The 22,749-nt window shown below is 36.0% G+C and overlaps 2 protein-coding genes across 2 annotated transcripts; one reads left to right on the top strand and one right to left on the bottom strand.

Moving 5' to 3' along the window:
- Window positions 1–338: 338 nt before the first annotated feature.
- On the bottom strand, window positions 339–5,293 carry LOC147511734 (ER membrane protein complex subunit 7 homolog). The gene is made up of 7 exons (XM_086603398.1): window positions 5,054–5,293; window positions 4,891–4,934; window positions 4,629–4,737; window positions 3,660–3,723; window positions 3,449–3,565; window positions 3,242–3,350; window positions 339–782 (listed from the first exon to the last, which is right to left on the bottom strand). Exons 1-7 carry the CDS (start codon window positions 5,146–5,148, stop codon window positions 691–693), a joined length of 630 nt encoding a protein of 209 aa, XP_086459524.1. The 5' UTR covers window positions 5,149–5,293; the 3' UTR covers window positions 339–690.
- Window positions 5,294–18,048: 12,755 nt separating this feature from the next.
- LOC147511733 (ubiquitin C-terminal hydrolase 22-like) lies at window positions 18,049–22,551 on the top strand. The gene is given in 4 exon segments (XM_086603395.1): window positions 18,049–19,080; window positions 19,082–19,113; window positions 19,572–19,696; window positions 21,269–22,551. Coding segments are annotated over 4 exon segments (1,734 nt in total). The 5' UTR covers window positions 18,049–18,273; the 3' UTR covers window positions 22,039–22,551.
- Window positions 22,552–22,749: the final 198 nt, after the last annotated feature.

Genomic DNA, 22,749 nt, shown 5'->3' with positions numbered 1-22,749 from the left:
TGGTTAAAAGGAGTTTAGGAGTTTTCAGCCACGTTCTCATTAAGGAGGAACCAAATTACAAAAAAAAAAAAAAAAACCTGCCTAGGTCGAGATCCATTGACCTGATTTTGCAAATAAGAGATTCATTGCGATTGAGGGTAAACAATATCCAGAACAATTCACTTCACCAAAAAAAGGAGAAGAAAAGAAAACACTAGCTCGGACATTGTTGTATAGCAAGCAACATCTAAAGTTTCTCAGAGCCATACAAGTTAATCAGTAAACAGTGCCGCAGATTAAAGTGTACACATGTAGCATTGACAATTGAAGACTGCCAAACAATAACTGCAATGGCAGTGTGAAAAAGTTAAAAAAACTACTTTGTTACAAACTTTTCACTGGAAAAGAATCACAAACAAGTCTAATCTTCTATAAAGTGCCAACAAACTCCCCATTGAAATCTTAAGTGTTGCTTAACTACAAAATCTGGCTAACATTTTTCAAAATAATAGTTTCATTAAACAAACTAGGTGCCCAAAAATATCAGGCAACACCTCAGGAATGACAACACAGAATAATTTAACAAACTTGCAAGAGGAGAAACATTTTGTTTCATACGTAATTATGTGAATTTATCAACCACACGCCATTTGAGTTAGTTCGCTCGTAATCCTTCGATACGAAGCACTGAAGTTCAAGAGAGTTTAACATTCAACTCCTTCCAGCTCCAGGTAACAAGCTCGCTAGGGAAGGAACACCTTGATTTCTCATTTGCTCTTGAGCTTGCTTCATTTCTTCCGGGTCTGAAGACAAAATTAAAGATAATAAAATGACTGCTAATTCAACTGAAAACTCCATTTCATATTCCAATTTCGGGATCTAAATAGCAAGCTGCCAAATATGATTTAGGGAGTCCGGAGTTGGACACAGACTTATCATATATCAAGCATATTGGACAGTCAAATAATTTAGGTACAGTTTTCCTTTTTCAAATAGGAAAGTCTTATACTGTTATTAAATATTAAAAGTTAGGTATAGTTGTTCACGACTTCACAACAAATGATTAAAATCATGGGGAATTTTGACTTAACCCCCCCAAGTTTGGTAGCGTTTTGACTAAACCCCCCATTTTAAAAATCATTTGAGTTTGCCCCCACTCCGTCAATTTTGTGTGTAACAGACGTTCGTACTTTACATATTGACCATTTTGCCCTTTCTGAAAAAAGAACAACTTTTTTTTTTTTTTTTTTAAAGTTTGAGGTTTAATATTAGTTAGTGTAAACCCTCCAAACGTCAATATGCTATTTGCATAAACCCCCAATTTTCAGGTTTACGATTTCTAACAGGTGAAAACACTACTGCATGAAAAGTAGATTCAGAGGGATCACCACTTCCCCACATCTAGGGAAAGTATTATCATCATGATACTTCCAGAAGTTAAAAATTGCTTCACAGAAATGAAGCCACTAGTTAATTTCCAAATAAACAATTCAACTCGAGAGTGAATATTCCAAATTGAGTGTTAGCGAATCCTGTGTTGGTAGTACTCGAGGTGAGTCTGACTCTCTTCCTTTACTGAACTTTACTTTCTACTCTTTCGCGCCTGAAAGCGCAGGAAGACGATTGCGAGGTTGACATCAAGCACCCCCCCAAATAGATTGAATCTTGATGAGTCGAAATTGCGCTTTTTGGCTAGGTTGAGACAACTTTCCCGGGGACTACCAGTGAAAGACTTAGTTTTGATGCTTTAAAGAATGCCTCTGGAAACAACCCATATAGTTTACCTGCTCGCCTACTACGGTTAAGGGAAATGTTTCTGTCGAAAGGCAAACAATGTGTGGAATCGGTGAACTACACTTGCTTCTGGATAAATGTGTGGGACAGAGGGTTCGTGGTGTACCTTCTGCCCACCCTTCCTCATCCGCTTTGATAACCGTGTGAACGGAGAGTGGGCAGAAGGGAAGGAGGGAAGGAGGCCCTCATACGAAGTCGCACACTTACTTGAGCAGTGCGGGAGACTGGGGAATGAGTCGAGTAAACTCCCCTAGGGCCGGAAAAATCACAGACAAAGTAAATGTGATTTGGGATAATCTGTTGTTGGTGAAATAAAAGGTGTAATCATTGAAACATAATGGGTTTTGAGTAAGCCTAAACGAATGCCACATAAATTCTATCAATGTGACTTCAATTTACGAAGATTGAGTAAGCCTGAACGGATCCCAAGTAAGCTTGTGCATGCTTGACTGTCTTGTGATCCCAGTTAGTACAGTTATCTATAAGATCAAAACCTACTTCAACATTACTAAGTGGGTACAAGAGGGAGGGATAGGTAGCAAACTACGGTACTCACCTGTCAAGATTTAGGAGAACTCAATTACTGCATTGGGGGAGAACCCTTGGCGAATTTCAACAATGACTCAGCAATCAGCATTTGAAAGTTTACATCCTCTTTAACGCTAAGGTGGTATGCAATTTTCATTTTCTTCAAGGAGATGGCGTTCTCAAGTAAATATCTCATGGTGTGTAATTCATCCTCATCTGCAACTCGATAATCTACGATTTCAATTGTTTTAAGGTGCTTCAACAAGTGTCCAGTAAGGTGCTTCAAGAAATATGCATTGAACAGCACTTTAGACTGCTCATAGCTGACGAGGATGCTTTTCAAATCCAATTCCACTCTTTTTTGGGGGGTTTATGCAAATAGCATATTGACGTTTGGAGGGTTTACACTAATTAATAGTAAATCTCAAACTTGATTTGTTTTAACGGAAAATAAAATAAAATAAAATTTGTTCTTTTTTCAGAAAGGGCAAAATGGTCAATATGTAAAGTACGAACGTCTATTACATACAAAATTGACGGAGTGGGGGGCAAACTCAAATGATTTTTAAAATGGAGGGTTTAATCAAAACGCTACCAAATTTTGGAGGGTTAAGTCAAAATTCCCCTAAAATCATTCATCAAGTTGTGCACTAGGAGCGCTTGTACGTGGGAGTGGTACTAATCAGTTCTAAGGATGAACTACAACTCCTGACATAATCAAAGCATATGACAAAGGTAGTTGAGGATGAGAGCTTTCATTTCCACAGTCCAATGCAACAGTCCCTTTAAAAGACACTGCTTGGACACACTAAATAGTCCGAGAGAGGAACCAATCTGATGGTATACCAAGAAAACGCCTCTACAATGACTTGGTTAAAGACAAATTCCGGTAGGTAGCTCACTGGAAGAGAAATCTTAAAAAAAGTTGCAAGTATTGTACCCATATTCTCCATTAACTTAGGCATGAGGAATACAACGACCAGCATGAAACCCATCATGAGACCCATTGGGCTCTTCAAGAGAGACAAGATAGAGAAAGGTTCCCTTATCTGTAAGCAAACAAGACAAAGTCAGTTAGGGTTGCAACTAACTTTTCTCATGGGCAAACATCATCAAGAATATACAGTCAAGTGGGATCCAGACATACTTCATAATAGAGTTCCTCTCTTAGAGGCTCCAAAACTAATTCAGTTAGACCTCTCCTGGTTTCTGTCAATGCAGCCTGAATCTTACCACGGTTTCTAGCACTGACATCAACGCGAACCTGAACATGTAAAAATTATAGCCAACAATATTAAAAGCAGTTCATGATGATTCACTGATCCAACTTAACTAAGAATAATAGAGAAGTGTCTCACAGGAGAAAAGAAATAACCAGTTGCAGCCACTTCAATTAAATGAGTCCCAGCCGGAACATCATGGCTAACATGAGAGGTTAAGGAAAGATCGAACCAATAAAATGAACTAAATGTGGTAAGATTTTGACTAAATATGCCATGATGACACGCTCTTGACAAGCTATATGCCTATTCATAGATTCTCTTCACATCCTCTTTTGCAAACCCTACTTTCATGAGAAGCTAAAGAATTGAAAATCTCACAACACAGATCCTAATAAGGTGTACTCCAGAGTTCATACAAAAACATCATAGTGAATGATCATTAAATCCACTTAAATAGAAACATAATCAAAGTAATAAGGAACTACAAAATAATAACAATGAAGAAGTGAGCTATGTGAGGAAGAAATCTTCCTCTAGGGAAATCTCTTATTGATTTTGCATGAAAACTACAACTAGAAAGGCTAAACTTGCCCTCTTTTTGGTTACAAGGCCTCGCATAAGAGTCGGAGGCGGTTCACTACTTGAAATAGATTCGAATTACAGCACTACAATTAAGAATTCCCAATTACAAACAATTTTGTTTCAGGGGTATTACCTCAGACCCCTTCGTAAACAAAGTGCCGAATGGCAAACAACTTTACATAGATCCTTCTGGGTCAGTAACAAAAATTGATAGTGACAATTAACACCAACATATACATGAATCTCAAAAAACAAATCTCCTACAGGCAGGAGTAGATATAAAGGTCTTAAATATCCCATTTAACATTACATGGAATGCTACGAACACCAGAACTCATTACCATTGATATACGTCAATTTCACCTTTTGATTCCTAGAAAGATAAACATTTATCCTCACAAACACACAAAATAACCCGTACAGGAAAATATTGCTACTGAACAGGTGAGTGTAAAATCTTATATTCAAAAAAATCGACAGATATATGTGCTTTAGTAGAGAGCATAATTAGAAAAAGGATACAATGAAAAATAACCATCGGGCCTTAAAAAAGTAACCCTTTGGCCCCCATTGAGTACAATTTTGGCATTTGATATTTTAGCAGGAAGACCGAACCCCTTTGCTCCCAAACCTGCCAAAATAAAAAAATGTTTCAGAGACAGAAAATAGAACATGTCCACTCTAGTAATTAACCGAAAAACAAGATATTTTCAAGCTCTGCCTCTAGAATTCTAAATATTCAATACTCAAACAAAATAAATAATAAAGAAACATTAAAGTAAACCTTCTAGCTTGACCCGACCAGTAATAGTGTAACCGTCAATTTTCCTGCAACACCCAAAAGTTCAATTTATTACCAGAAACAAAGAATAGTGAATTTGTAAGTTTTAGATCGAGAGACATGTAAAATTAGGTTGTTTGAGAGAGAGAAGGATGATTAATCTTACGTGGAAGATAGAGCTAGAGAAGAAGTAAGTATTACAGAGAAGAGGATGAAGAATAATTGTACAAGGTTAATTGAGATGGAATTCGATCTCTTCATTGTTGCAATCGAGGTGTTTCTCTTTTTTTGCTCTCACGTTGTCAAATCTGATATATATATATATGTTTTGTGATATTCCAAGGTGATGTTCAAACGGACTGGGCTTTGGCCTTCGGGGCATGGTCCATCACACTGATTCGTATTCCTAGTTTCTGTACAAGATATCTTAGCAATAATCTCAGTAAGAGCATTTGCAATGCAGGTGATAGAGGGGGGAAGTGATAACTATCACCTACTTTCCTCCAAAAGTGTTGTGCAATGCTGGGTGATAAACTCGGTGATAGTTTTCCCGAGTTCAAAACCAGGTGAAACCTTCCACCGAGTTTATCACTGACTTGTTAACTTCGGACGGGATATTGGATTCCGTCTGGATTACAAAACTCACCAGACGGAATCCAACATCCCGTCCGGAGTCCTAGTGTACCAACGGTCAAAAAGTCAGAACGGTCAAAATAAAAAACTTTGGTATATATACAACATTTGTTTCATTTCAACTCACACTTCCAACAATCATATATCATATTTCTTCTTCTTTAAAATCAGTTCTTAAAAAAACCAAATATCAAATGGCATCAACTCAAGCATCTCAAGCAAGTGGTAGTACTCAAGCAAAAGCGAGAGCTCACTTTAGCATGTCCGATGATCAAGCTCTATGTCTTGCTTGGATAAAAATTAGTGAAGACTCCATTGTTGGTGCTTTCCAAAATGCAAAAGGATTTTGGAATCGTGTAACAAACGAAGTTCAATCAAGCACGTGGGTCGGATAGGTCTCCCGATTCAATTAGCGGAAGGTGGAAATATATTTCAAAAATGATGAACAAATTTGTTGCAATTGTGAATGCGGTGGAGGCTCGACATGCAAGTGGTGCAACAATACAAAGCCGGGTAATTACAACGTTGTCAATTTGGAATTTATTGATTATCTTAGTCTTAGTCTAATTATTTCCGTCTTCGTCTAATTATCTTAGTGTATTTATTATTTCCATTTTAGTCTTAGTCTAATTATTATCTTAGTCTAATTATTATTGCAGTTTAATTATCTAATTATTATCTTAGTCTAATTTTTTTTTTTAGTTGTCCGAGGCAAGGATGACGTACCAACTACAAGAAAAATCGGCTTTTTCACTTGATCATTGTTACGTTATACTCAAGGATAATCCAAAGTGGAGTAACGTTTTTGAGGCAAGGTCAAGCCGCCCCATAAAGGGAAAAGGTCGCAAAAATGATGGTGAAGATTCAACTTCTAATTCACCAAGTGTTGGTGGAGTTGAATTGGAGGGTTCTCAAGAAATAGAGCGTCCAAAAGAAATGGAGCGTCCTCTTGGATCGAAGAAAGCCAAATCCAAAAGGAACCAAGAAAAATCAATTGGTATGTTGGAGGGTTACTTTACACGTTTAGAGGATACATTTTCACAGGATGCAAATGAAACACAAAAATGCTTAGAACTTAGGGAAAGGGAACTTGCATATGGTCAAAGAACTGTGATGGCAAGAGAGAAAAAAAAATCGGATTCAAGCAGAAAAAAATTAGGTTCAATTGGAAAAAAAAATCGGCTTCAAAAAGATGCAATATGAAGCTAAGATTTTAGCGACCAATACAAGTGTCCTCCATCCCGATACCGCTTTTATAATCGAGCAACAACAAGCTGAAATCGTCTTTGAATGGGGAAGGGCTAGAGGTGGTTCTAGCTCTAACTAAGCTTATGTATTTTAATTATCTAGTATTTTATTTTAATTAAAGCACTATGTATTTTAATTAATGCACTATGTATTTTAATTTCACTGTCTTTTTAATTAATGCACTATGTATTTTAATTTCATTGTATTTTTAATTAATGAACTATGTATTTTTATCTAACTGTTTTTTTTTTAATTAATGCACTATGTATGTTCTGTCCAATATAATTATTTTCATAGAAATACAATTACCAATAAAATTAAAATACATTGTAATATAGTTCATTAAAACACAACTCATTAAATACGTTGGAACTACATAGGAAATACATTAGGAAATACATAGGAAATACGTTGGAACTTAATAGTTCACGTTAGGAAATACATAGGAAATACATTTTCATTTCCATTTTAATTTTCGCCTCCTTCTCCCTCATCTGGATCCGACCAATTTGGATCATAAATTGGTACCGGATCTGCTGTTTCTTCAATGCCAGTCCAATTAAAAACATGTTCAACTAAGTCCTTTTTGAAGATTAGGATGTGTAACTTCATTTCGATCTTATTTCTTGCTTCAATCATCGATAGACAAAATGAAAACCATCATCTTCCGAAGAAAGAGCGGTATTGTTTCTTTCCTCGACATTTCCAATTCCAAACTCCACTTTCACGTTCATTCTCAACAATCATATTATGCATTATAATGCATGCCTTCATTATATCTCCAAGAACAACAACACTATGACAACGCATGAAGCCTTAACAATATGCCATCGTGCTGCAAAACTCAAACGCGTCCTTTCAACATCCTTTCTTGCGGCTTCTTGGCGTTGAGTAAAGATCTTTTCATGCTTATTTCTTGGATAGCGAATGGCTTGAACAAATGTGCCCCATTTTGGGTAAATACCATCAGCAATATAATATCTCATATCATAGTCATTACCATTCACATTAAATGCAACAGCGGGAGCCTCACCTTGCTCTAATGATTCAAAACATGAGAACGATGAAGCGCGTTAATGTCATTATGCGAACACGGTAGGTCGAAGAAGCAATGCCGGATCCAACAATGTTTGTGCGCAGCGGCTTCAAGAATCAAAGTTGGTTCTTTCTTGTACCCTACATGTGTTCCGGCCCATCCACTTGGGCAATTCTTCCACACCGGTGCATACGGTCGATTGATCCAAGCATTCTGGAAACCCCTTGCGCATTTTCAGCTAATATATCCTAGCGATTATGCGCCTCACTTGGGTCGTCTCAAGTACTCTTCCTCAAACGCCGTGATAATTGCCTTGCACCAACGCTTCATAGATACATTTCTTTGTGGAATCTCCAATTTGTAAATACTCATCCGTTGAATCGGAAGAACAACCAATTGCTAATTGTGCAACCGCAGGCTAGTCCCTTTTGTAACCCGAAATTGCTTGCCGACCCAATCCATCCACCTTGTCTTTAAAGTAATCGTCGAATGATGCAGCGGTATGCAACATATACATAAAAGCTCTCTTGTCATCCTGTACCTTCGTCTAAACTTATGAGGAGGCCACCTACAAGGTGTTGTGAAGTAATCCCTCATTATCTTTTGTTTCTTGAAATCACCACCATCTCTAAGCGTGTACTCTCGCGCCTTCCACAGATCCACCGCGTTTGTCTGTATCCACATCTTCAATTTCAATGGCTGCTTGAGTCATTAATGCCCCAGCAGTGGATAATAACTGCAACCTCCTCCTCCTCCTTTGCCTCATCATATCATTATGCTCATCTCTTACTCTTTCCATGTAGTCATCTTCAGCAGAAGTACCAGAAGACGACCCGGTGAAACAAGAAGACGAACTATTACTACTAGATCCTCCCCATAACCTTTAGTTATATGCAATTCTTTCTTCTCTAGACATTTTTCCTATTTTTAGTTTGGTTGTGGGGAAGAAGATGGCTGTGTTGTTTGTTTGATCTAAAAGAAAGAAAAGTAAAACGAAATATGAAAGGTAAGGTCACATATGATAAGGTCACATGTGATACTTCGATTTTGGTCCACTTACCAATTGACAACACATTTTATTAGATTTTTGTTCACTGTCCAAGTGACAACACATTGTATCCAAATGTACCCTCAATAATTCCAAATGGGCCACCATCCCCATCCATAATTGCATTGTTTGGAATAGTAAAATGTGTAGGAAGGAGGGCTTAAAAACCAGACGGGATGTTACATTCCGTCTCGGTATCCCCATACACTATTCCTGTCAGAACCTGTCAGAACCAAACCACCTGCAAAAATGAGTGATATTCCAAACTCAAAATTTTCTGTTTCAACAAAGACAGGAAATGCGTGAAACGAATGTGAAACGAGTGAAACGAGCGAAACGAATGTTCCATTTTTGGAAACATACGAACTTATAAATTTTTAATTTTTTTTTGCCATAACCTCATTTGTTTTATTGACATATTCATATCCAAACCCTGCTAATATACTTTGAAAATAATAAATAAGACAAACAACAATCATGAACAACACCCAAGTCTAACACAGAAACTCGGTAAAAAAACTAACTTATAATTTCTAAAAAAAATTGGACATAACCTCCTTTGTTTAATGACATATTCATATCCAAAACTCATCAAAAAAAACCCGCTAATCAAAAATTCATTACAAACAACAATCCCAAACGCCATAAGACAAGTAATGGCGCCACGGTTATTACAAACTACAAAAAAATATCTCATCGAGACCTCCTCCCCTACGAAGGCTCGGTCGAAGAAGAGCTCTCCCCCACGTCGTTATCGCCTCTACGGTTGAGCTTGAGCTTGAGGTACTCCACTTCCGGCATTCTCCAACTCTTGCACACGTCTCTCGAAGCTGCAAAGTTCGATACGTTCTTCTTGTAAGTACTCAAAACTGCGACGAGAGGACTCCATGAAGGACTCACGCATGGCATAACTGAGAGAGCTGTAGTTAAGGAGCTCTGACCTTACTTCATCCTGTTTAACAAAACAAATGCAAGTTAGGGGTTATAGTGAATACTAATAATAACAAATCATAAATAAATTCAAATCATACTAACCTCGCTAACTTTGCGAATCAGATCGACAAATCTGCTACCACTGCGGCATCTACTGGTGGAATAGGTATTCTCATATATTGCCCTTGAGAAGTAATCATGCTCCAATGCCAAAGGTCATCATCATCAAATATCTGTGGAGTTCTTTGCGGCATCTGAATATCATGAAACACCACAGGCCGCGGACTGCGGCAACTCCACTCCTCCCGGGAAATGAATGTCGGGCCTCAATGCTCCGAAGTAACCCCTTCAAAATTGGTGCCCGGTATAACGCACCTAGCAAGAGACCTCGACCAACCCTCTTCCAATATAAGTCATATTAAGCCCGTAAAACTGAAAGGCGATCGTCGGCCACTCATTTGGGTTTGCTCTATAGTGTGAAAGAACGGCGGGGAAGAATATCGGTGTCATATCTATAGGTGGTGGGTAAGGTATAACAATCTCTCCGGATACTTGCCACCAACATCGTCCCCAAGGTACCATCACGATGATGACCCTATAAGTATCATTCAGCCATTTGAGAAAGAAACCTTGCTCTATGTCACATATATGATAGTCTACGGTATTTTCGGTGTTCTCTGGAACATCTGGAATATCCGCATAAGGGGTCTGAAAGATGAAGGACTCGGCCCAGGGTTGCCACTCAATTCGACTAGCTCCTAAAAGCTCAATCTGGCGACGAGTGTTATGAATATTATCGATAGGTCCCCATACCCCCCCGCCACTTTCGATGAAGCCCCCATGCTTGAATACGTGGAATCAGGTCATGAGTCTCATCCTCTTCCAACCTCTTCAACACAGGATGCATCACACGAAAATGTTTGTACCACCAATACTGTGATCAATAGATAAAATACAATATCAATATATATATAAACATGTCAACATTAATAATTAGATAAATAAATGAAATGAAACAATAACTTAATAAATAATACTTACCGGTATAATCCAAACAAAGCCGCACAAATTGCCTTTAGTGGTTTTCGTCTCAACTGCGAGGTCTAGCCAGCGGTAAAGGTATGCCAAGATGGATTGACCCGGTCATAATCCCACATCCTCTCGTCACGCCCGAGCGGTGGCCATCCACCGATCACGTAAATAACTATCGGCATATCCAAATAATACCGCACCAACAAAGTAGAAGAGGAAGGCACGTACATACTCGTGGATCGACTCCTCACCAATATGATAGTTTTTCGGCTTCTCCTTGAGTCTATTCAAATATCTCGAAGTAAACCAACTCATATTTATAGCTCATCCCTTTAAACCGCTTTCGGCCGATAATCTCAAAACCTCGTCTTGCTCATCATCTTAAACCAAATCAAAACCTTCAAAGAAACTCATCGCCGTAGTAAAAACCTCTAAAGTTTCATCAAAAGGAACGACATCTCCATAACCAATTGAGATACCCGTGAGCATTGTGAAATCAAGAGGGGTAATCCCAAGCTCACCCCATAGGAAATGGAATGTGTGGGTAGTTTGCCACCACCGCTCAACTATCCCAAACAACAACGCCTGATCATTTTGTCCCAAATTAGAATTCAAAAAACTCTCAAATGGTGTGGCGGATATAATATCGGTAACCGTGACAAAATTAGGATCCGTTTTTGATTTCATACAACGCCACCACGACACAACATTTGAAAGTGCACAACGCACTTTCCATAAGTGTACTTCCTACATTCAACAAACACGCAATACGATATAATTACAACTATTTTTTTTTTAAATAATGCGACAAATTCAAACTAATTACACAACAACAAACTTGATATAAACTAACATAAATAATAATAATTAACATAAAAAAAAATCAAAAACTTACTTGAGACTCGCCACTCGATTTGCTACACGTGTCGGACCCGATGTTGACGCTTAATGGTGGGTGTTCCTCGATTTCACAACGCGGTGGAAAATTAAACCCAAGTTCAATTTCGTCTTCCTCGCCCACATTACGCGTTCTCGACGACGATCCTTTTTGTCCCTTTTTTTTGAAATTTTAACATTTCCAAACCATCGGGAATGCTCTTCATGTGGTGAGGTTGGTGGGGATGGGTTTGGGGGTGGAGAAGTCATTATGAATGGAAATTTGTGTTAAAAGGTTGTTAATGGAGGCTACAAAATCGGAATTTTGGCTGGAAATGAAGTGAAAATGGAGCCTGTTCGCGTCTGTTGATATTGAACCATCAGACGGGATGTTACATCCCGTCTCGTTATAAAATATCGACGGGATGTTACATTCCGTCTCATTATCAAAACCTCCGGGACGGAATCCAACATCCCGTCCAAGTATTTTTTATCACCTCTGCATTGCACAACTTCACCTTGTTTTTCACCGGGTTGGTGAAAAGGGGGGTGAAAAGTGATGAGGTGGCGGTGATAGAGGGGGGGAAAACTATCACCTGCATTGCAAATGCTCTAATAACCAGCGTTACTCCACGGATTCTGAAAATGTGTAGAAAGTTCTTGTCAATAAGAGCATTTCCAATGCAAGTCACTTTGAGGGGAAATAATAATTTGTTACCTTTAGAGCATTCACTAGCTTTAGAACCCGTCCTACGAACGGGTGCCCTTATATTAAATTATTCTAAAAAAATATTAGCAACTATGCATATATGCATAGTTAGTTAGCTATGAGATATGAAAATTATATTAATCACTCATTCAAATTTCTTGCACCACTCTCTATAAAAAGGAAGCACCATACCTTGATAAAACCTATCGACTTCTTTTTGTTGTTAGGTTTAATAATAGAAGTTTCATTGAAGTTTTGTGAGAATACTAAATGTGGTGAAAATAATATTGAAGCTACTTGAAGAGCAAGACATTTCCAATCATAATAAAAGAATTATGATAAACACTACTTATAATACAAAACTATATTTGTCGAGACATTCCCCCTACATGTAATACAAACATGTTTTAGGGTTATTAGTTCAATACATATGCATCAAGTTTCTGATTTTCCATTAATTATTCTTTACGGTTAGTTCAATGTAGTACGTTCCATCCAGTTTCCAATTTCTCATTAATTATTTTTGAGGTTAGTTCAATGCAATAATTGCATCAAGTTTCCGATTTCCCGTTAATTATTATTTGAGGTTAGTTCAGTGCAATTGCATCCACTTTATGATTTCTCATTTGTTATTCATTAAGGTTAATTCAGTACAGTTGCATCCAGTTTTCGATATTTCGTTAATTAGTCTTTTAGATTAGTTCATTGCATTTGCATCCAGGTTCTAATCTCCTATTAATTACTCTTTGAGGTTAGTTCAATACATCTGCAACCAATTTCTGATTTTCCGTTAATTATTTTTCTAGGTTAGTTCGATAGTTTACAATTTCTAGTTATTTATACTTTGAGGTCAGTGTGATACAGTTACATCCGGCTTCCGATTTCTACTTAACTATTCTTTAAGGTTATTTTAATGCATTTGCATCCAATTTCTGATTTCCCGTTAGTTAATCTCTGATTTTAGTTTAATGCAGTTGCATCCAGTTTCTGATTTTCAGTTAATTATTCTTTGAGGTTAATTCAATACAGTTACATCCAATTTCCGTTTTTATGTTAATTGTTATTTGAGGTTAGTTCAATATCTTTGCATTAAGTTTTCGATTTTCTGTTAATTATTTTTTGAGGTTAGTTCATTTTTTGAGGTTAGTTCAATGCAGTTACATTAAATTTATAATTTCCCATTAATTATTCATTTAGGTTAGTTCAGTGCAGTTTCATCCATTTTTCAATGTTTCGTTACTTAGTCTTTGAGATTAGTTCATTGCATTTGCATCCAATTTTTAATTTCCCGTTAATAACTCTTTAAGGTTAGTACAATACATCTGCATCTAGTTTATGATTATTTGTGTTTTGAGGTTAGTTCGCTACAATTACATCCGATTCTTTGAAGTTATTTCAATGCATTTGTATTTAGTTTCTGATTTCCCACCAATTATTCCATTCAATGCAGTTACATTCGGTTTTTGATTTTTTGTTAATTATTTTTTGAGTTTAGTTCAATGCATTTGCATCCAGTTTCCCATTAGTTATTATTTGAGGTTTGTTTGATGTATTTGCATACTATTTCCAATTTCCCGTTAAATATTTTTCAAGGATTTGCATCCAATTTCTAATTTCCCGTTTTCTGACGTTAGTTTAATGCAATTGCATCCAGTTTCCGATTTCTAATTAATTACTTTTTGAGTTTAGTTTATTGCATTTGCATAAAGTTTCCAATTTCCCGTTAATTACTCTTTGAGCTCAGTTATGTATTTGAATCTAGTTTCTGATTTTCTTTTAATTATCCAATGTAGTCTGTAATACCAACTTCTACTGATCAATCTGTAGTGTCATTGCAAACATGACATAAAAATTAAATTATGCTTGATTTACTATGTGGGATCATCGAAGATTATCCAGTTCCCGATTTCCCATCGATTATTCTTTAAATTATATGCATTACTCACTATGTGGAATCTTCAAAGATTATCTACGAATGGGTGTTGTTATATTAATTATTCTAAAAAATATTTGCAAATATACAGAACTATTATATATTAATATTATATTGATCACTCATCCAAATTTTTTATAATGTGAAAACCTCACTCTCCATTAAAAAAAAACTCACTTTTGATAAAACCCTTCAATTCAACTTCATTTTGTTGTTTAATAATAAAAGTTTGATTGAAGTTTTGTGAGATTGTCTAGTAAGGCGAAGTTCATATATATTGAAGCTACTTGAATAGCAATGAGTTCTCAATCATATGGAAAAAGATAAGATAAACACCATTTTAAATGCAAAACTGTACTTATCGAGACATTCCCACAACATATAACCCAACTATGTTTTGAGGTTAGTTCAATGCATTTGCATCCAGTTTATGATTTTTCGTTATTTATATTTTGAGGCTAGTTCAATGCAAGTGCATCCGATTTCTGATTCTCGTTATTTAGTTTTTGAGGTTAGTTCAATACAGCTGCATCCAGTTTTCAATTTCCTGTTAATTATTTCTTTGAAGTCAGTTCAATGCATTTGCATCCAGTTTCTGATTTTCCGTTAATTATTATGTGAGATTACTTTAATGCATTTGCATCCAGTTTCCGATTTCCGATTTCTCGTTTATTATTTGATAAGGTTGCATTTACATCTAGTTTCCGATTTCATATTAACTATTGTTTGAAGTTAGTTCAATGAATTTGCATCCAGTTTCCGATTTTTCATTAATTATTCTTGAGATTAGTTCAATGTATTTGCATCCAGTTTATTTTTTGAGATTAGTTCAGTGCAGTTGTATCCGGTTTCCGATTTTCCGATTAATCTTAATTATTCTTTAAGATTAGTTCTACGCATTTGCATCATGTTTCCAATTTACAATTAATTTTTTTTTTAGGTTAGTTCAATGGAGTTGCATCTAATTTCCGATTTCCCATTAATTAAATCTTTAAGGGTAATTCAATGTATTTGCATCCAATTTCCGATTTTCCGACAATTATTTTTTTATGTTAGTTTGATGTATTTGCATCCAAGTTTTGATTTCCGATAATTATTCTTTGAGGTTAGTTTAATGCAGTTGTATCCATATTCCAATTTTCTATTAATTATTTTTTAAGATTAGTTTAATACTTGTATTTGCATCCAGTTTCCGATTTCACGTTAAATATTATTTGAGGTTTAGTTCGATGTATTTGTATCCAGGTTTTGGTTCCCCATTAATTGTTTTTGGCGTTATTTTCATTCAGTATTATATATATTTTAAAATATTTGTCATTATTGTTTTGCCGTTATTTTTTTTTTCATTTTCTATTATATATTTTGTGATGTTATTTTTTGTATAATTTAATTTTTCACATGTAATTTGTTTTGATTTGGTATATAATTTATTTAAATCCAATGTCCACTTTAACTTAATCTCGTTATTCCGCCGAATATATAACATTATAGAGTTGAAAAATTATATTATAGTGTTGAAAAATTATAAATTCATAAATTTAATTGGAATATGTCATAATTATTGTGGCCAGAATTGTGATTTTTAGAATCCTTAACTATGAATAAATGTCTAAATCCCACAGTGGATGACGCATCAAATCAAAAGGCTTTTAGGAAAATCGTTTTCGGTAGAAACTATTGTTTTTAGCAATTTAATTGTTTGTCTCATATTTTTTTTTCGTAATTAGCTATATTGTTTAGGAAAAATTGGAGACTCTGTGAAACTCTAGATGAGATTTTTTTTTTCGTATTTAGCTATAGTGTTTAGGAAAAGTTATAGACTCTGTGAAACTATAAATGGGATTGTTTCCTTATTTATATCATACCTTTTTTATAATTAGTAATAAAATTAAGAAAAAACTGGAGTCTCTCCAAGTGCTCAAAAAAATAGATTGGTGAGGGTATAACTATAATATATATCTAAGGAATTGGAATATGTCGTAATTATTGTGGTCAGAATTGTGATTTTTGGAATCATTAACTATGAATAAATGTCTACATTCCACAGTGGATGGACGATCAAATCGAAAGGGTTTTAGGAAAATCGTATTCGGTGGAAACTATTGTTTTTAGCAATTTAGTTTTTTGTCTCATTTTTTTCCCCTTAATTAGCTATATTGTTTAGGAAAAGTTAGAGACTCTGTGAAACTCTAGATGAAGTTGTTTTTTCGTAATTAGTTATAGTGTTTAGGAAAAGTTAGAGACTCTGTGGAACTCTTGGAATTGTTTCTTTATTTATATCCTACTTTTTTATAATTAATAATAGAGTTTAGAAAAAACTGAAGTCTTTGCCAAAAAATAGATCGGTGAAAATATAACTATAATATATATCTAAGAATAAAGATAAATATTTGTTTTGTATTTTATCTCCTACTTTTTCTTAATTAGTCATTACACGTGGACACCTTAAAAACGCTTTCTCAATTGAAAAAGGTAGAGCTATAATATATATATAAAGATAATGCAAGTCACTTATATTTACTTCTACGTAGGCTCAATTTTCTCTCTTTTCTATCGTTTTGGTGAAAAGTAAGGTGAGGCTGCCCAATGCAAATGTGACTATTATTTTCGGACGGGATGTTTGATTCGGTCTAAATGTAAAAATCGAAAAAACGCGCCGGACGGAATGAAACATCATGTCTGAAGGTTAAAAAACACGTGAGACGGAATAAAACATTTCGTCCGAAAAAAAATCGGAATTTTTTTAAAAAACACGTGAGACAGAATAAAACATTCCGTCCGGGGAAATTCCCAACTCAACTACTATCTCGGTTGCAAGTTTCACTATCGTTTTGACTTAGTGAATAAGTCACCCCCATAGTCACCCTTGCATTGCCCATTGGGCAAGAGTTTTTTAGCATTTGGAGGTGAACATTTCTTAATTCCCCTTGATATTGACTTGCATTGGGAATGCTCTAATACAAGTCACTATGAGGAGAAATTAAGAGTTTTCACCTTTGAATACTTAAAAACCCTTGCCCAATGTAAGGATGACAAAGTTGCTACTGAGATTTTCACTGAGTTGTGAGCTTCAGACGAAATGTTTTATTCTGTCTTGTGTGTGTATGTTTTTTTTTTAAAAATTTTTCGGTTTTTTTTTCCCGGACGAAATGTTTCATTTCGTCTCGTGTGTTTTTTCGATTTTTTTTTAACTTCGGACAGGATGTTTTATTCCATCCGCGCGCGTTTTTTCGATTTTTACATTCAGACGGAATCAAACATTCTGTCCGAGATTCAAAGTCACCTCCGCATTGGGCAGCCTCACTTTGCTTTTCATCAAAATGGTAGCAACGAAGGGAAATCAAGCCTACGTAGAGGTGAAAAACACTGACTTGTAATGGGAATGCTATTATGCTATTATGTAATAAACAAATGGAGAGTCTTTGCTACCGTTATTACCAAGGATTATAAGTTCCTAACCCATTATTACCCAGGATCTCCACTACATGTGAACCTCAACTTAATCTCGAATAGGATTATGTGGTTATCAGTAGTACGCAGCAAGCCGTAAGCACGACGGCATAGTCGCAATAGATTTCTGGGCCACCATTGCAGCAACTGTGAGCAACATATTTCAATATATCGGGAAATCTCGACAGACATCTCGCACTTGTCAAGAAAATGAAAAAAAATTCAGCATTTCTGATACTTTTTCTCTGAAGTTAACTGAACTCTCTCACTCTTCTCCTCTCTTTTTGGATCGAATTATTATTCCCAAAACAAAAAACATTTATAATCAGATTTCATTATAAAATCTGAATTCCTTCTCTCTCCAAACTCAGTCAAAAAAAAAAATGAAGATCTAAAAATGATCAAAAAAACCAATTTATCAAGAATTGATCCATGAATCAATTCTTGATCAAATCTATTTCTTGATTATTTTGTTAAAAATTGAATCAATGTCTACAAATGAAATACCAAAACCATGTACACATCTAACAGAATTCAAATCCAAAAACGGTTCACACCCATTCAAAATCCTACAAAAATGTCTCAAACTCAAACCACTAGGCCGAGCCGAGATTCGTCGCGACCCATTCGAAGTCCCTCGTTGTTCTTCATGTAACATTTCAGCTCGTTCTCGTCTCTACGCTTGTGTAACATGTGCCACCGTCTCATGTCATCATGACTCACCATCATCTTCATCTCATGCCTCGATTCACGCTCATTCAATGTCACCTGGTCATGACATTGCTGTTGATGTAGATAGGGCTGAACTCTTTTGTTCTACTTGTAAAGATCAGATATACGATCAAGATTTCGATGAGTCTGTTGTTTTAGCACAGAAGGAGGCGTCCACACTTGGTGGCCCCGTGTTGCGTGGTGCTGAGGCAAGGAAGAGAAGGAGAGTGGAGTATAAACCGTGGCTACCGGATTCTAGAGAGCATTTGTTAATGAGACAAGGTTCGAGCGCGTTGGATAGTGGAGAGGGTGAATCGTCTACTGCATTGCCTTGGGGATTGAGGGGATTGAATAATCTTGGGAATACTTGTTTTATGAATTCGGTTTTGCAAGCATTGTTACATACACCGCCGTTGAGGAATTATTTTTTGAGTGATAGACATAACCGGTATCTTTGTCAGCAGAAGAGAAATGTTGTTAGTAATGGTACTGTTGGGAATGATAGTAATGAGAGCAAGAAATCGAAATTGTGTTTGGCGTGTGACATGGATGCGATTTTCTCTGCTGTTTTTTCGGGGGATCGTTACGCCTTATAGTCCTGCCAAGTTTCTTTACAGGTTAAGATTTATGTTTTTCGTTTTAGTATTGATTTTGGTGTCTAGAAGAATGTATATGAGACGAATAGAAATTTACATGATGTAATTGCTTTAGTGGGAAATGATAGTTGTTTTGTTTTTGAAATATGTTTGATTTTTTAAGTGAGTTAATTTATTATTATTGGACAATGTTGTAGTCTTTGCTTTGTATAATTTATTATTCTATGGATATATATATGTATATCAATTAGTCATGTATAAAATTGATCTCTGAATAGATCATATAAATTATAGGAAACTTATTTCATAAGTTTTATAGTCTTAAGTTATTTTACGATAATTGGAATTTTATAATCTTAAGTTATTGTAGAATAATAGGATTTTTTTCATGTAGGTTTTGGTTTGATGTATGGAATTCTGTTAGAATTCTGACTTTTGCATTAGGGTTTGATCCTTCACAAACTTTGGGTTTATTACAGTTGGTGGCAACATGCAGCCAACTTGGCAAGTTATGAACAGCAGGATGCACATGAGTTTTTCATTTCTATGCTGGATGGGATCCATGAAAAGGCGGAGAAGGAGCGAGGCAAACCCCAAAGCCAAGGTAACTTCTAGCCCAATTGTGGCTGTTTGTTAGCATTTCCTGTTGTATGGAGATTTACCTCTATACATTTTACACAATGATTTTTCTTTTGTTTATAATATTTGGAGAGACTAAAAGATTCCAGCTTGTTCGTACAGTTATATATGAGTGTCACACTAAATAGGTGCGGAGATGCACAGACTGCAGATAATGTGTCCTTTTGAATGACACGCGTCACTCTTTCATTTTAAATGACATGCGTGCTTAGCTGCAGTCCTGTATTGCAGATATACATTCACTTTGTTTTTTATGATAATGCTCTTAAAGGAAGACATAGAATACAACATAATCAGCCTTCTAGTGAAATCAACCTACAAATGTTGGTTTATCTGAGATATCAGTTTTTCACCCAGATGTATAATCACTTCCTTGTTTCGCATGTTTTTAGGTAAATCCGTTTTCTTTATGGATTATGAGGATCGTGCTATCAAATATACTGCTTCTACCTCTTCGAAAGACTATAGGAAGTTGCAAAGTTGTTTTGAACTTCAATAATCCATTTAAGTTCCTGGCATTACCTCAAAATCCTTATGTAGCAAAGAGGAGAGCTATCTAAAGCTCTCAGAAGATTATCTATCGACCAACTTCTTAGAGAAGTCAAAAGTTCAGTTGTTGTAAAGGTTTGTGGCTACTCTGCTATACTCAGTCAAAAACCATTTTTAGTATTATCAAAATTAAATTCCAAAAAGTCATATTCAAGAGTTTCTTATAAAATGTGGGGTTCAATGCATTAGATATGACGACAAGTAGCTACCCAGTTACCTGTCCTTGTAGCTATATCACTTAAATAACTTCTGAGGGATTAAGGATTATAGAGTGATAAATGTCCTTTCCATCTAATGCTGATTACCAGGTAGGGTCAGCATTACAGTGTGAGTTTATGTCTCTTCTTTGTAGGCCTAGGACATCAGGGAGTGGTCGGTAATCAGCAATTATCATTCTGGCATTGACTCTAGAAATTTTGAGACACACCTATTCTCAAAACATTGCCTTGTGCATGGAATCTAGTGCTTTCTATGGTTTTGCTCGATTGGGTGCAATGATTACCTTTAAACTGCCGTAATTGTGAAAATTATCCGGGTACATTAGATGGAACTATTTGAATCTTTTGAAATTGAATTCAAAGCCATTTTATTTCTATACAAAAGGACTGCAGCTTTAAGAACTGAAATTCCATTAACGAAGTTGAGAGGTGTAATGACAATAGATAAATTATAAATGGGCAACATAATGTTTAACACCATATTGTGGTGATTTCATTTGGTACCCACTCCCCAGATATCCTTATAAACTCCTCTGTCTATTTTGATATTGTTCTCATTTTAGTTGTTGTATACAATCCTCCCAGGACTTGACTTTCTTTCGCATCATTTATGCTAAAACAATTGTTTCTCTAATGTCATCTACCTGTTAAAGTAGTTATTTTAAGTTTTGAACTGTATTCATGTGAAAAACAAATTATTAAGTTTTCAGTTTGAGGATGCTATTTGGTATAAAGAGAACTTGATAAGTTATATTTGGTTGGCAGCGCAGGCAATGGAGACTGTTGCATTGCTCATAAAGTGTTCTCTGGCATTTTGAGATCCGATGTCACTTGTACGGCCTGTGGTTTCACATCTACGACATATGACCCCTGTGTGGACATCTCATTGGACTTGGAACCAAGTCAGGGGGGATCTACAAAGGCCTCTGCAAAGTCACATCATGCATATAATGGTGAGACAGAGTCCATGGTTTCTGGTCAACACAGTGGAATATCTACGTTGATGGGTTGCTTAGACCGCTTTACAAGACCTGAGAGACTAGGCTCTGACCAGAAATTTTTCTGCCAGCAGTGCCAAGTAAGACAAGAATCTCTGAAACAGATGTCCATAAGAAAGCTGCCTCTAGTTTCTTGTTTTCACATAAAAAGATTTGAGCATTCATCATCTCGAAATATGTCAAGGAAGGTGGACCGCTATTTGCAGTTCCCATTTTCCTTGGATATGTCACCTTATCTCTCTTCTTCGATCTTAAGGAGTAGATTTGGCAACCGAATATTCACATTTGGTGAGGATGAGTCAGATATCTCAACTGAGTTGCCTTCAGAGTTTGAGTTATTTGCCGTAGTTACCCATGCAGGTAAACTGGATGCTGGGCATTATGTGACCTATCTACGGCTAAGCAATCGATGGTACAAGTGTGATGATTCATGGATAGGACAAGTTAGCGAAAATATTGTGAGGGCTACACAAGCTTACATGATCTTCTATGTGCAGAAGATGTTCTACTTCAAAGCAAGTGAAAGGCTCGGTACTTCCTGATGGGCAATGTACGTGAAATTATTTTGGGCAGTTTTGATATTCATCAAAAGCCGCATATATGGCATTGCACTGCCATTGAGTTGCTAATTGTCACTGATCATACAAGAAGAAACATTTTGGTCTCTGAATATATCTTCGACGGGTAATTATAGTTTGGAGTTGAAAAAAGGGGCCTAAGTTTGTGTGCTACTCTGACAGTCGGTAAATCTTATTCCATGAACTGGGGGCTCAATTGAAATGGTTTTGATTTGATTTTTTCCCGCATACTGAAAGTGGAGTTCACCTTATTTCCTTTTCTTCTTGAGGATCTCCTTGATGTTCCAATACTTGGAGGTGTAGTTTGACGAACGCTAAACTTTTGCTGCATATTCATTCTCACAATTTGATTGGAGATTTTAATCTCTATACATTTTACCCTTTTTGAAGTTGATTTACAGATTGACGTTTGGAAATGTACAGTTATAATTTTCGTTTTCCTTTCAATAAGGATTTCTAATCAATTTTAGTTTCGTACTTGGATTGCATACTCAAGGAGGCCATGCAAAATGTATGCAGTACAAATATTCCCTTTCCGATGAACTCATTAAGGTTGACACTGACATGACCAACTTCAGAGGATCCCAGATGTGGGGTTGCCATATCTCCAATTTACACTGTTTCAATAATAATAATGTAGGAATGATGGGTTTGACTTTCTTCAGTCACAATCAT

The sequence above is a fragment of the Coptis chinensis genome, chromosome 3 (assembly GCF_015680905.1).
Source record: "Coptis chinensis isolate HL-2020 chromosome 3, ASM1568090v1, whole genome shotgun sequence".
Taxonomy (NCBI): Eukaryota; Viridiplantae; Streptophyta; class Magnoliopsida; order Ranunculales; family Ranunculaceae; genus Coptis; species Coptis chinensis.
This window is presented reverse-complemented; position numbering and strand designations above follow the sequence as displayed.

Excerpts from the sequence above, each read along its gene's own strand:
- LOC147511734 (XM_086603398.1), bottom strand. The coding sequence starts at position 5,148 with ATGAAGAGATCGAATTCCATCTCAATTAACCTTGTACAATTATTCTTC. Across the intron at positions 4,738-4,890 it reads TGGTCGGGTCAAGCTAGAAG|GTTTGGGAGCAAAGGGGTTC; the intron begins GTTTACTTTAAT and ends TTATTTTGGCAG. Across the intron at positions 3,724-4,628 it reads CCCGATGGTTATTTTTCATT|CCATGATGTTCCGGCTGGGA; the intron begins GTATCCTTTTTC and ends CTCTCATGTTAG.